We start from the raw sequence: 13963 nt of genomic DNA on the forward strand, positions 1-13963 counted from the left end.
AGTAGCCAAGTCAACCTCCTGGAAACCATCAGCTTCTTTGTCCAAGTTTCTGGATACTACTTTTTGGAGAAAATTACATTTTATCTTACCAGCCATCTCTTGTTATTTTGAATGACTGGGCGCCTCCTGAAGTGGATGCACTCTCTGCTCTAAAACTCGAGCAACAATTTAAAGTGAAAAAGTTTGTACAAGAAAGGGATAAGGAAATGTTTAATGTTCATTGTCCTTTCTTAATTGCCACAGGCCTACTTTGTGGCCTTCATGATTGTATCCAAAATGATTCAGCTCCACTTTATGAGGAAATTAAAGTAGCTTTTGAACAAGTTCTTTGCCTTTTAGGCTCAGCCAATGCTCAACTGTCTATCCTGAAACGGCAGAGAGTCCTCGCAGTCATAAACTGTTCAAGGACAAACCTCGCAGAACTACCTGTGCCTAATGCAAAATCATGGCTATTTGGAGATGATTTCCCCCTCTTGGCCTCAAAACAGGCCGAGTTGTCAAGGGGTCTCACAAAAATTTTGGCACAGACTAAAGGGAAATCCTTTTCTAGACGTAGTAATAGTTCCCAGTCTCAAAGCAGACATCGAGGAGACACCTTTAACAAGTATCAATCCACTGGGTATTCCCACCCTTCTAAATCTCAGTCAAATTACTAAGGGCCTCATTCAAAAAGCGGCTTTTTCGTCCCCCTCCCCAGAAGGGACGTCAGCCAGACTCCTAGAATGCATGGTGTCTTGGAGAACCCTAACATCGGACCCACAGATTCTCTCAATTGTTTCAGGTTACAATATAAGTTTCCTCAAAACTCATTTTCAAAGTCTCCACCACTTATCCAAACATCGGGTCAAGAGGCACTCCTAATATCCCAGGAAGTGAATGAGTTATTGCAAAAAGGAGCCATACATAAGCACTCGGTGACAGGGCAATCAAAGCGTTGTAAGACTCCTGGTTCATTTGTAGGCCTCTTATCAGATCTGACTGCAAGTGACGAAAGTGTAGTGGAGCTTGGCAAATGGCTGGTCTCGAGGACTCTAACAGGCCTATTAAACTTGCTAGGTTTCGCAATTTGATACTTTGAGAAACGGGCAACTGGCAACAACAGTCTAGAATTTTGTTGGCCTTTTTCTTCCGGGAGTGATATCATCATGCACATTGAGTTGATTTGGAAACCCGGGAAGGTTATCACTTGTGTTGGAATCAGTAATGATTTCTTGAGGTTTATTTTAAAACCTAGGGACCAAAGGAGAGTCACTGCCAGCTGAGTATTTTTCACAGCTACCTCCATTGAGGCAGCCAAAAGAAGAAAGTCATCCAGGTAAATAAGGACTCGAATCGCCTTCTTCCTCAGGAATGGGGCAACAGGTTTTACAACTTTCGTAAAATTCTGGGGGCTGAACACTGGCCGAATGGAAGAGCTTTGAACTGGTAACATGTTCCCTTCCAAAAGAAGCGAAGGAACTTTCCTAGAATGCATGGTGTCTTGGAGAACCCTAACATCGGACCCACAGATTCTCTCAATTGTTTCAGGTTACAATATAAGTTTCCTCAAAACTCATTTTCAAAGTCTCCACCACTTATCCAAACATCGGGTCAAGAGGCACTCCTAATATCCCAGGAAGTGAATGAGTTATTGCAAAAAGGAGCCATACATAAGACCCCTTTTACCAGAGACAGTTTTTTAACAGCCGCCTGTTTCTTGTATTCAAAAAGGATCTTTGCGTCCGGTGATATGTTCTTTGAACAAGTTCATTGTAAACGAGCATTTCCAGATGGAAAACATTAGTTGCCTAAAGACGTTGCTTTAACCAGAGATTTTATACAAATATATACAGATTTAAAAGATGCTTACCTTTCTGTGCCTGTTCACAAGTCTTCCCGAAAGTTCCTTCGCTTCTTTTGGAAGGGAACATGTTACCAGTTCAAAGCTCTTCCATTCGGCCAGTGTTCAGCCCCCAGAATTTTACGAAAGTTGTAAAACCTGTTGCCCCATTCCTGAGGAAGAAGGCGATTCGAGTCCTTATTTACCTGGATGACTTTCTTCTTTTGGCTGCCTCAATGGAGGTAGCTGTGAAAAATACTCAGCTGGCAGTGACTCTCCTTTGGTCCCTAGGTTTTAAAATAAACCTCAAGAAATCATTACTGATTCCAACACAAGTGATAACCTTCCCGGGTTTCCAAATCAACTCAATGTGCATGATGATATCACTCCCGGAAGAAAAAGGCCAACAAAATTCTAGACTGTTGTTGCCAGTTGCCCGTTTCTCAAAGTATCAAATTGCGAAACCTAGCAAGTTTAATAGGCCTGTTAGAGTCCTCGAGACCAGCCATTTGCCAAGCTCCACTACACTTTCGTCACTTGCAGTCAGATCTGATAAGAGGCCTACAAATGAACCAGGAGTCTTACAACGCTTTGATTGCCCTGTCACCGAGTGCCAAAGTAAAACGTGCGTAGTGGTTGAAACACACCCTCAAAGCAAACGGCAATCCCATGCACCTTCCTCCACCGGATATGATCACAACTGACGCATCCAAGGAAGGTTGGGGTGCAAAAGGATGGTCACAAAAGAGTCTCTCGAACACATCAATTATCTAGAGCTAAAGGCGTCCTTTTTTGGCTTTACTGAAAAACCTGTCTCAAAGGTAAGTCTCACGTAACCGTATTTCTCTGGCTAGACAACACTACCGCCATTGCTTACATCAACAACAAAGGGGGTACACATTCCCCCAACTTATGACTCTGGTCTTAGAGATGTGGGATTGGTGTCAGGAAAGAGACATCCTTTTGATAGCTTCTCACATCGCAGGAAGAGACAACATCTCAGCGGACAAGGAGTCCAAAGAATTCAAGGACATGAGCGAGTGGAAGTTGGTCCCAACAATTATTCAGCCTTTTCTGCTGAATTGTCAGACGGATCTGCTTGCGAGTCGTCTAACCAACCAACTCACAGATTACATCAGTGGGAGACCCGACCCTGTAGCCATCTACACAAAGCCTTTACGATAAACTGGTTTCCTCTACGGGGCTATGCCCCCCCCCCCCCCCCCCTCCACCCCACTTCAATCTGATATTCAAAACCCTGACGAAGGTAACAATCGACCAGATGGAACTAATTCTCGTTGCTTCAGGTTGGCAAGCCCAGCCCTGGTGGCTGATTCTGCTGAGACTTCTATATCTCAGCCAGTGTTGCTACCGAACAGTCCAACCCTCTTAACGGACCCGACCGACCTGAACTGAGTTCATCCAATGTATCCTCGCCTTCACTTGGCCATGTTTCACATCTCTACTAACGTTTCCAAGCTGAGGGCATTCCAACAAACGTTGCCAATCTACTCATTGCAGCTACTTGTACCTCCAGCTTGTCGTATCACTAGATGGCAAATTGATCATCTTTTTCATCTATAAGTGACATTCTAATTTTCTTAAAAGAACTCTTTAACGAAGGCTTAGCATACCGATCACTTACCATCCTTCGTTCTGCTATTTTGTCAACTCATCCAAAGATAGACGGTTTTTTCAATGGGTCAGCATCCTTACGTTACTAGGTCCCTTAAAGGAGCTCCCAATAAACATCCTCCAAAGCCCAGGTATTCCCATACCTGGAATGCTGATGTTATGATTAAATACAGGATTTCTTTGGGGAAAAACAGCACTCTATCACTTAAAGGTATCTCAATGAAGTTAGTCACCCTGTTTGCATTAACCTGTCCTGAACGGATTTCCGCCTTGGCTTCCCTGGATCTCGGACATTGCAGCGTCCTTCCAGAAGGGGTGTTTTTTCAGACTCACCGTCCCTAGAAAAACTGGCAGTGCAGGTAAACTAGCAGAAGCATTTTTTGCCCGCTTTGACCAAGACAAGAAGCTCTGTCCCATAGATTGTTTTAGACAATATCTAAAATCATCCAGGAACGTTTGACCTGTTATCCGGTCTTATCTTCCCGATAAGTTGTTTATTTCATTTATACGTCCCCACAAACTGGTCACTTCTACATCATTGGGACGTTAGCTACAAACCTTTATGAGTGCAGCAGGAATAGACAGTCACGTTTTTAAAGCTCACTCTGTGCATGGTGCATCTACGACAGCAGCTGTCAATGCATTTTTCCCGCTGTCGACTATCATGTCAATGGCCGACTGGTCTTCTGCTTCAATTTTCAGAACATTTTACTATAAACCCTTGTTTACTTCAGACTTTGCTACTGAGTTCTTATCCTCAAAGTAGATCTACTTGTAAACTCAGCTATTCTCCTGGTGAGTTTTGATTTATATATATAATATATATCTTATTTAAATGTTTTGTTATGTGGAACCATGGCTGTTTTATTGCTCTTAGTGGCAGCATTAAAAACTAGCATTTGTTGTCTCATATATTTCGAACGGAGTCTGTGAAATATAATGAGAATTATACTAGGGCCGTGAAGCGGCCTGAAGTTATAATTCAAATTATATGAACAGATGAAGTGAGAAATATATGAGCTTCCCACCCTTCATACCTCCCTCCTATGGAGTCTCTCTTTTGCCTGTCTATTCCATGGCGTCAAAAAGCCACCGAAGCATCACGGGACCACAAGATCTAGGTCCCAGGGCATTGTGGGTATCCCCAGGCCCCTTTTATTGTTTCTTAAGGGGGGTTTGCCCTTCTGATGGCGTTAAATAGTGGTTTGAAGCACTAACTGGAAAATTCCTACCATTTGTTGTCTCATATATTTCTCACTTCATCTGTTCATATAATTTGAATTATAACTTCAGGCCGCTTTGCGGCCCTAGTATAATTCTCATTTCAGTAAAAATGTTTTACATACAACAACAAAGATGCTTTCATTCGTTCATTCGTCTGTTCGTAGTTTAGTAGCCAGGCATTTCACCAGGAGATGGAGTTCTGGACACAAGTAGCTTTTGAAACTTTCTTTAATCACATGTAAACTTAACATGTACACAGCTTTGGGGCGGAATAGTGATTCCCTACTGCGCAACATTTAGCTGCTCTAGAATGAGCTAGAATGGTGACCTTTAACTGGCAAGAAGATTTTTTATCGAAGGTTTAATGTAGTTTAACAGCAGGAAATGTAAGCCTGTGATTATGAACTAAAACAGCTCTTTTAGGAGCCGCCAAACTTGTAAAGGCAATGATAGATGCATACTCTGATATTATTAGTTCACTGAAGTTCTTATTAGTTTGCTTTACCGACTTAAAACACTTTTCAATGGAAAGCATCAATTTATGCAAATTTATGGCATGTTGTCCTGATGTTCTTGCAGATAAGCCGCATCCCTGATTTTTAAGGAAAATTTTGAATAAATAGGTGCAGCTTATCTTGAGAAATAAGTGAGAATATTACATTGTATTTCCTGCAGGGCTCGAAATTGCGACTCACTGGTTGCCAATGCGACCAAAAATTGAGCACTGGTGACTAAATTTTCAGAACTGGTCGCCAGCTGGCGACTCGCGTTTTGTCCAATAACTAAAGAAAACCACGACACAACTTTTGTTTTTAAATCTTTATATTAGGAAATCAATTGGATATGGTAGCTAGTGTACAACTGACCATTCCGTCCCCAGTCAAATAATGTCTGAATATTACAAGATAATCGAAAAAATTAAATGTATATCAACACGTTAATACTGCGTTCACGGTGCGCCATATTGTTTCAGCAGCTTCTTCCAAAACTTGGATTGCAGGTGCACTTCGACACCATGTGCTTTTCACTTGAAGGAATCACGTGAATTTTTACGTGTACGGAATGAAGATTCAGCCAAAAGGCTGATCCAAACTTTGAATCCTTCATCAGTTGTTGAAAGGTGTTGAGGAAAGCAAGTCGGAAATAAAGAATGGCATTTCGAAGACGTAGCAAAGGGAAAATACGCAATGACCCGTGTTTGTCTCACAATGAAAGCCATGGACTTAAAATGTTTTATGCTTCGCTTCATTTAAAATGACTATGGAGACAACCATTACCTTAGGACCAGAGACATATCACCTGAGAACAACGGTAGCTTTATAACTAAGTGTTACTCGTGTTGTTTCTAATTGTTTTTGCTCTTCAATTGTGACTTTTCTTGCATGCAAAGTAATGTATAAAATCGTGTTCTTGTGTAAGTTATATATAAAAAAAGTTGGCGACCAAACTTTACGATCTGGCAACCAAAACTTTTCCATTACTCGCCAGCTGGCTCCCGGACGAAAAAGTTAATTTCGAGCCCTGGTCCTGGAGTGTCCTTGTAAAGTCCTTGAATTTTTAAAGTTTTATAAAGCTTTATAAAGTTACATTTTGATTAATTACATGTATGCTTTATCCATATTAATTTTCTTTTGGTTGTCTTGATTCTTCAGATCCCTGTGATACTCTATCATGGTTCACAAGAGGATCGCCTTCGTCTGAGATACCAGATGGAAAAGCTGATACCAGTGGAAGGCAAAATCTTTGCTTTTCCAGTGGTAATAACTTCCTATGAGATTTGTATGAGAGATCAGAAAAGCATGCATGGCTTGGACTGGAAATACATAATTGTTGATGAGGGTCATCGCATTAAAAACCTGAACTGTAAACTAATAAGGTGAGAGGGACTGGAAAACTAAATTTCATTATTTTTGGTTCTCCTGACCCAGTGATGAACTTTTGATGCATTGTGTAACATGAATATATTAATGCCTTGTCAAAAGATTAATTCACTGGTGAAAATATACACCTTCTGTATGCAAAAAAGGCATGCAGGTTGGAAAAACCGAGTGGTTTATTGCATACGCAATATCTTGAAAACGAAGCGAACTTTAGCGCGAAAACTACGGGACATTGGTCAACATACCCGAACAAAACTGCATGCAAAATTTGGAGCGTTTTCGACAAAGTTCACTTTTAATTAAAATACCTAACGCCCTTTTCCTGCCGAGTCCTTCAAATAAACGAAGCTGGGCCTTTGTTATGATAAACAGAGCTGATCCTTTGTTATAATAGCCAAGCCAAGCCAAGCCTTTATTGTAAGTCAAAGTCTCGCCTGGGTTTATTATAATAAAGGATCGGCCCGCCACGACCACAAGGACTTTGATTTCACTTAGAAACCAGCAAAATGTCAATTTCACGCAACATATAAGCTCAATTTTGTTGATTTCAGGTCAAAAGTGGTTAAAATGTTGACTCATGTTAACGCGCGACGGCATGGATGTCGATTTCTCTTAGAAAGCAGCAAAATGTCAATTTCATGCAACGTATAAGCTCAAAAATGTTGATTTTAGGTCAAAAAAGGTTCAAATGTTGATTTCACGTTAACCCCCGTGACGGAAAGGATGTTGATTTCACTTAGAAAACAGCAAAATGTTAATTTCACGCAACATATAAGCTCAAAAATGTTGAGACATATTGTAGCCCATTAACATTGTTATTTTTAAATGTAACATAAGATATGTAATTTTATCTTTTGAACAATAAAGACACTTTATTTCAGGTCTAAATAGGTAAATGTTCTAAATGTTCAGAGTCCATTTTGAGTTCGTCTAAGCAACATAGCTATTACTTACTGTAAATCTATCGTTTGATTTTTCCCTCCCTCCCTCCCTTTGGAGACAAGGTTGGTCATGTATTCCTGCATAATAAACAAAGGGTCACTCCTGTGTGATGCGGTTAAGTCTGCGCAGCGACTTCCCCCAAGATTGTTTTTTCGGCACCTTTGAACATTGCTTGCTAACCGATACTCTTGTCCAATCCAGCACGTGCTGTCTGTCATTCAGCTCATAGTGCTGGGGAGATAAGTGAGGTTGTTTTGTCACACTATCACCGGAAGTCGCATGGGCTAACCAAACGCAAGGCAGTGTTCCCCCATTAATGCCATCACAAGTTGTTTGTATTTGAGTAATAGCTCTGGTTCAATTGCAAGTCGCAACGGTTAACTTACTTTCACTAGGAACAATGACATGAACTATTTTTGAGCACTTTCAAAATGGCCAAAAAATCTAGGGAACATTCTTGCCCGTGGCCTTGCAACTGTTTTTGTTGATTTGCACTTCGTTTTCGAGAAATAACGTATGCAAAAAAAACTTAGTTTTCTGAGCAGCATCTTTTGGAGCAAATCCTTCGAAGGTAGATTTTGACGCGGCACAGTTTTTTTTTAAATAAATGTTTTGAGTTTTGAAAGAAGCAGAGAAATAGACCAGAAAAAAAGAGCGACCAACCTCGTATCGAACCTGTGTCACGACAAAACATACTCGAATCCGGCCCATTTAGTGCCTTATTCACTTGCACTAACGAAGCAACAGTAAGAGAATTGCATAATTATATGAATAATTAAACTAGCGGCAAATACTACGCTTCGGTGACTTCATCGTTTAGCAAAACAAAATGTTTCTTTTGTTTTTCGCTCAACAAAAGATCTCAAAAAGATACCCTTGGAAAACTGAGTTTTTTGCATACGTTACTTCTTGAAAACAAAGTGCAAATCAACAAAAACAATTATGCAACGATGCTTTTCATGTCAAAACAAGTCAGTCTGCCAAAAATTAGCTTGATCCTGCAAAAAATAAAAATTGGCCCAAAATGCTATATATGCCCTTTTTGCACAAAAGCCTTCAATTATACTGCACAGTGTAATGGTAAAGTTTGGAGCAAATGCATGTATTATTGTCAAATTTGTAGTAACATTATTGTAGAGTCAAGGTGCAATGAAAAAAAAATACGTACTTTAATCTACTTGACCATTGAAGATTTACACACAGCCTGTACATGCATAATACCATGCATATATGAATACTCAACCAAAAACAAAAAAGCTATCATGTGATTGGTTGCCTTGTACATAACTCATTGTAGAGTTGGTCATGACACTACAATAAATTTTTACTTTGTTGTTTTTTAGGGAATTGAAGACTTACATGGCAGCAAACCGTCTGCTGCTGACAGGCACTCCATTGCAAAACAATTTGTCAGAGCTATGGTCTTTGTTAAACTTTCTTCTGCCAGACATATTTGATGACCTGGAAAGGTAAGTTTAATTCAACTTAAATCTAGGTAATCTGAGCTAATCTGTATTGGTTATTGACCAAGTGTGAGGTCAAGATGGTGGGATATTGGCCAAGTTCTTTTTTTGCATGTTTGTGGACCGAGACAGAGTTGAGGTCCATAAACACGCAAAAACAAGAACAAGGCCAATATCCAGCCATCTTGACTGAACAAGCTTGGTCGGGTTATTATATGGCTTTCATGGAAATTTTTCTTGCGGGACACGGCGGGTAGTCCCGAGCAGGCAGGATAGCTCCATCTTGCCCGCTCGGGTAGCCAATCACAGCGCAGGATTTGATTCATCTTGCCCGCTCACGGAGCTAGCCATATAATAAATTGTTATAATAAATTAATGGCAGTTGTTTTCTGGTACTTAGCACTTTTTCTTTACGAGTGAATAGGAGTGAATGTATTAGTGGCCAGCTTCAGAAGGTGATTTTCAAAACATCTGAAATCGGGATAGAACTTCAGCTTTTGACTGGAAAAGGGAAATCAGCAGTCAGATATCCACAAGTAAATGACAGTTCCACTTTGATTTCAGGACTGGCTATGGGAATTGGCTGTAGATGTGTGTAGGCACTTTACTTCACATCTTGCTCCCTATCACTGAGTCAATACAAACCAATGGCAATTGGGCAGCTGTTTAGTTCCCCCCTAAATTTCTTGGATTTTATTTGAAAATTTATTTCCATTAGTTAGATGAGCTTGTCTGTGTTTAGTTTTCAGAGGTGGTTTGATTTTAGCGCCATCAATGAGGATGATGGAAATGAGAGGATTATTGAACAAGAGAGGGAGCATCAAGTCTTACAGAGGCTTCATGCTGTAGGTTACATGTTTATATTTATAATGTAATGCACTCAGGGTTTACGTTCACAAAGTTTTTAATGGAGTCCTGTTATAACTGTACACAAGTGGAAATCTGTAAGCATATTGGTTATATCCAACATTTCTTCCTAAAAGGAATTACTGCATTATTCCTTGTGAAAATGACAATTTAAGTTCTTGAAAGCTTTTTGTTAGGGTCGTCCTTTCAGTAATTTAAGGCATAGTTCATTTAGGTAGTCCATATATGAAGCCCTATTAGGAGTGTTTTTGGGATACAGGATATTTAGATAAAACATAGGCAGGCAAGGCGTGCAAGAGTTATTTTTTTGTGAACTAAAAGTCTCGGAGATAGGAGTGTTCATGGAACTGTTTACAGTTATGATTTGGTTAATTTGACAAGTTTTTTTGGTTGCGATGTACAGCAAGAAAGAAACTGGGAATTCATGATGTACATACAATGTTACATCAGTAATGGTAAGATAACTAAATAGTAAGCCATAAAATGTTTGACTGAACAAACTACATTAACCTGACACGTCTCCAGATTAATGTAGATACCATCTTATTTTCTAACAGGCAATTTGGTTTGTTCTTTGATACAACCCACACTGATTGGTGTGACATGCGCACATGCATAACTCCCTCACTCACCAATCACATAGCCCTTCCAACCCCTAAAAGGAATTTTTGCTCAAAAATACTCAAGTTTACCCTTTGTACACAACACAATGCAACAACACTACTTCACCAAAAATAGAAAGAAAGAGAAAAAAACCTCTCTGACATGTTGAAAGTCACGCAGTCTTCAAAGAACAGTTGAACAGTTTTCATACTTTTTACCTTTAAACTCATCACAAATAGGTGAGCTTGGGAAGTGGTGCCTGAAAGGTTAGCGGGGAGCAGAAGCCATAAGCGGAAGGGGAGGTATCCATGGCAACCCTGGAAGCGGGAACCACCCCCAAAAGTAGCCACTAACTGGCACCGTCACACTGAATGAATCAGTGGAAATGATCCGCAACGATCAGCTGGCAGCACAGTACGTGCAATGCAATGTGACAAAACAGCCCTGCAAATCTCCAAAGGGCCGCCCCACAAGTCACGTACTGTAAAAGGGGAAACCGCTGACTACATTGGTTTGAGTCTAACTTTGCCTAAATCATATTCAGCCACATTTAAAAATATTGGACTGAAAAGAATGTCATAAAATGCCCATCAAATCAAAAGATATATTTTAAACTGCTACTGCAGAGACGTAAAAACTGTCCTGAAATGAAAGCTTCTTTTTTGTTTAATATGCTGGGAACAATAGCTGATAACTTGTTATCTTCATTCACATCTTAAATCTAGTAGTAGAGCGGCTAAGACTCAATTCAGAAACTTACCTAATGGGAAAAGCTCACCCTTCATCTCATGCTCATAGTTATATGCCAAACACTATGTTTCTTTGACTGATTATCCAGTTGCAAATGATTATCAAACCTGCCCACAAAATCCTCAGCCTAACCCAGAGAAAATGCCAAAGTAAGCCCAATGTATGAATACTTCCTCATCTTTTATAGAAGAATAAATATGGCGGTTCTGAACTGTATCGGGATCAAATCTTCTCACATACCATTTACCTTTACAACAAGAACTTTGATTGGCTGTTTATAATAGATCCAATCTGATTGGTGTGACATACATACATCTCTCACTCACTCATCCATTGACCCATCCATAACATACCCCGACGCGCCAACTGAGAGGTATTTTTAAAAAAAAAAATAACGCAAAAATTGACAGGATGCCAGATATTTGTGGAAAAAATTAATGGGATAAGCAAGCCTGCAAATAACCGTCAGTCATCGGACAATTGTCTGGTAAATTTGAGGTTTTGACAGGTAAAAGCTTAGCCTGGTCAGAGACTCTGACCTGTGCTAAACAAAAAATGTGTGCTAAACAAAAGATTTCTGTGCTAAACAAAAAATATTTTAACTGGAAATTTTCAGCTGACTATGGAACAAGTTATTTTATTAACTGCCAAACAATGGTAGACAAAAAAAGCTTTGTTATCAGTTTTGGCCTCATTTAGTCTGAATCATGTTTGTCTGAAAAACTGCTAAAATCTGTGGTCTTATGTTGTCACTCATTGCTTGTTATCTGCAAGTGTTGTGGAATTAATTTTCAGTCATAATTTGACCCGATTAAAATTTTATGCAAATTGGATACACGGCCCAAATTTTCGTTTATCTGAATGCAATCGCGTTTAAATACTTTAAAACCTCTAAAACGTAACCAAATGTTTTTCTAGTCCGTATGATCCAAAATCAGCTTTATAGCTCTTTAAAGTCTTTTTTTACCTCTGTGGTTCAGCATAGTTTGAATTAGTTTCCGTACCACAGACATATTTTTGAGAAAAGCGTAAATGTACAAATTAGTCATGCTTTGTAATCACAACCACTTCCAATTCAAATTTCATCTAATTATGCAAATTTTTTATTCAATTGACCCCAAAAATTTTCAGGGGAAACTTGCCTTCAGAAAAAGTCAATGAATCAATTTCAGCCAATTTTCAAGTCTCTAAATATTATTGTGAGTTTTTATACTGACAACCTGTCCATGTGGGATTTTTTGTGGTTTTCCTTAGATGTCATGGAAAACTTGATATGCAGGAAAATACAGAATACACGATGATCGAGTGAGGGAAGGCAAACTAGGGGTACAACCGTTTGTAAATTTGTCAATTTTTAACAATTTTTAACAGGTAAAATACCTGACTTAACGATTTTACACTCAGTTGACTTTACTTTTAAGCCATTCGAATATGCTACGAACATTTTGGTGAAGGGTCAGCACTCAAATACCAAAATGTCTCAAATGTCTGACCAGACTGGCTTTTTGTTAAGTCAAAACTTGTCCTTGGCCTGACAAATGACCTGCTTATACACAAAAATTATTTGCAGGCTTGGATAATGGATATTTACAACATATTTACCAGAATATCAAGTAAGAAAATTGTTGGTTTGTGATACAGTTTATTACATCTCACAGTTAGTACACGGGCTGTGATTGGTCAATTTAGGGGGCCGTAATCTACCGTACAGCCCGCTAAAATTTAAAGCTGTTTTTGTTACCAAAATGTTTCGAAGTTTATCAACAAGTGTCCTTAACTTTTTTAGCAAGTAAAAGAACAAAATTGTGTATTAACACCGACTAATGATTTTAAACGATCAGTTCCAATTGCTTTCCAGGTGTGTTAAAAATTTTAAGCCGTTCCGCATGAATAGAAATCGTTCCCAAGCCGTCAGACACTCAGTCCGTACTGTAAATTATGGATCCTCATTTTTCCCCTTTGATTTATGGTCCGCGCACTTCGCGCTTGGGCAATAAATCGATGGGGAAAAACTCGGTTCATAACTTACAGTACGGCCCTCGAACTCGGTTAGTAAGAGGTATATAATTAGGTCAAAAATAAACGGGATACGCAGGGCTCGAAAAAAAACCCGTCCAGTCGTCAGGGACAAGTAGATTTTCCCTTCGAACAAGTAACTTTCTCTCCTTACTTGCCCCATGGGCAAGGACTCAGGCAAGCTGTTCACCAACTAAATTTTTGATAACGATTTTGAGAAAAAAAGGTAAATTTTAGGCTCAAGGGTAATCAAGTGTTCAAGTAGATGAAGCTTGACAAAAATTTCAATTTATAGCATTGTTTAGTTGATTGCGTGATGCGCACTCATGGCTCACAAGTGGTTGCCTAGCATGTGATCAAAATCTGCCCCAATCAAATTTATTTCCAGGAATAAAAAATAGCTGCGTTGGGTACGAAAACGCTGTGTTTACTTGTTAAAATTTTAGCAATTTTCTGCAAGCATTTTCTAGTTTCTCTGTAAAAAACTTATCTCAACAACGATATATTAAAGCTGTAGAAATTGTACGCGAAAAGAAGCCGCATATTTTTACCGCGAAAACGAAGCCAGCATTTTTGATGCTAAAATCCAGGTAAGTCTCTCTTTTCGGTGAAACATGCAAGTTTGCCAGTGATAACATACTTGGGCGCTGCTGCGCGAAATGAAAAGTATTATATTATTAAAAAGAAATGGATAATAAGTCATCAAAATACTTTCTGAGTTCCCAGAAGATGACTTAAAATAGTTTCTTTCAAATGAAGACGTT

The 13963-nt window shown here is 39.3% G+C and overlaps 1 protein-coding gene and 2 pseudogenes across 2 annotated transcripts in view; all 3 read left to right on the forward strand.

Annotated features, from left to right (window-relative positions):
• The window catches only part of LOC149097331 (uncharacterized), a 2365-nt pseudogene extending 1463 nt beyond the window's left edge, over positions 1-902 (forward strand).
• Positions 1-13963, forward strand: part of LOC110054680 (lymphocyte-specific helicase-like) — a 48455-nt gene that overhangs the window by 18740 nt on the left and 15752 nt on the right. For both annotated transcript variants that reach the window (XM_089279257.1, XM_089279258.1), the window contains exons 10-12: positions 6331-6554; positions 8844-8969; positions 9706-9808. In XM_089279257.1, coding sequence (XP_089135383.1) covers positions 6331-6554; positions 8844-8969; positions 9706-9808 — 453 coding nt within the window. The remainder of the gene's footprint in view (positions 1-6330; positions 6555-8843; positions 8970-9705; positions 9809-13963) is intronic.
• LOC149097332 (uncharacterized) lies at positions 1572-3576 on the forward strand (annotated as a pseudogene).

This window comes from Orbicella faveolata, unplaced genomic scaffold (genome assembly GCF_042242905.1).
Source record: "Orbicella faveolata isolate gen_17 unplaced genomic scaffold, um_ofav_v1 contig_47, whole genome shotgun sequence".
Taxonomy (NCBI): Eukaryota; Metazoa; Cnidaria; class Anthozoa; order Scleractinia; family Merulinidae; genus Orbicella; species Orbicella faveolata.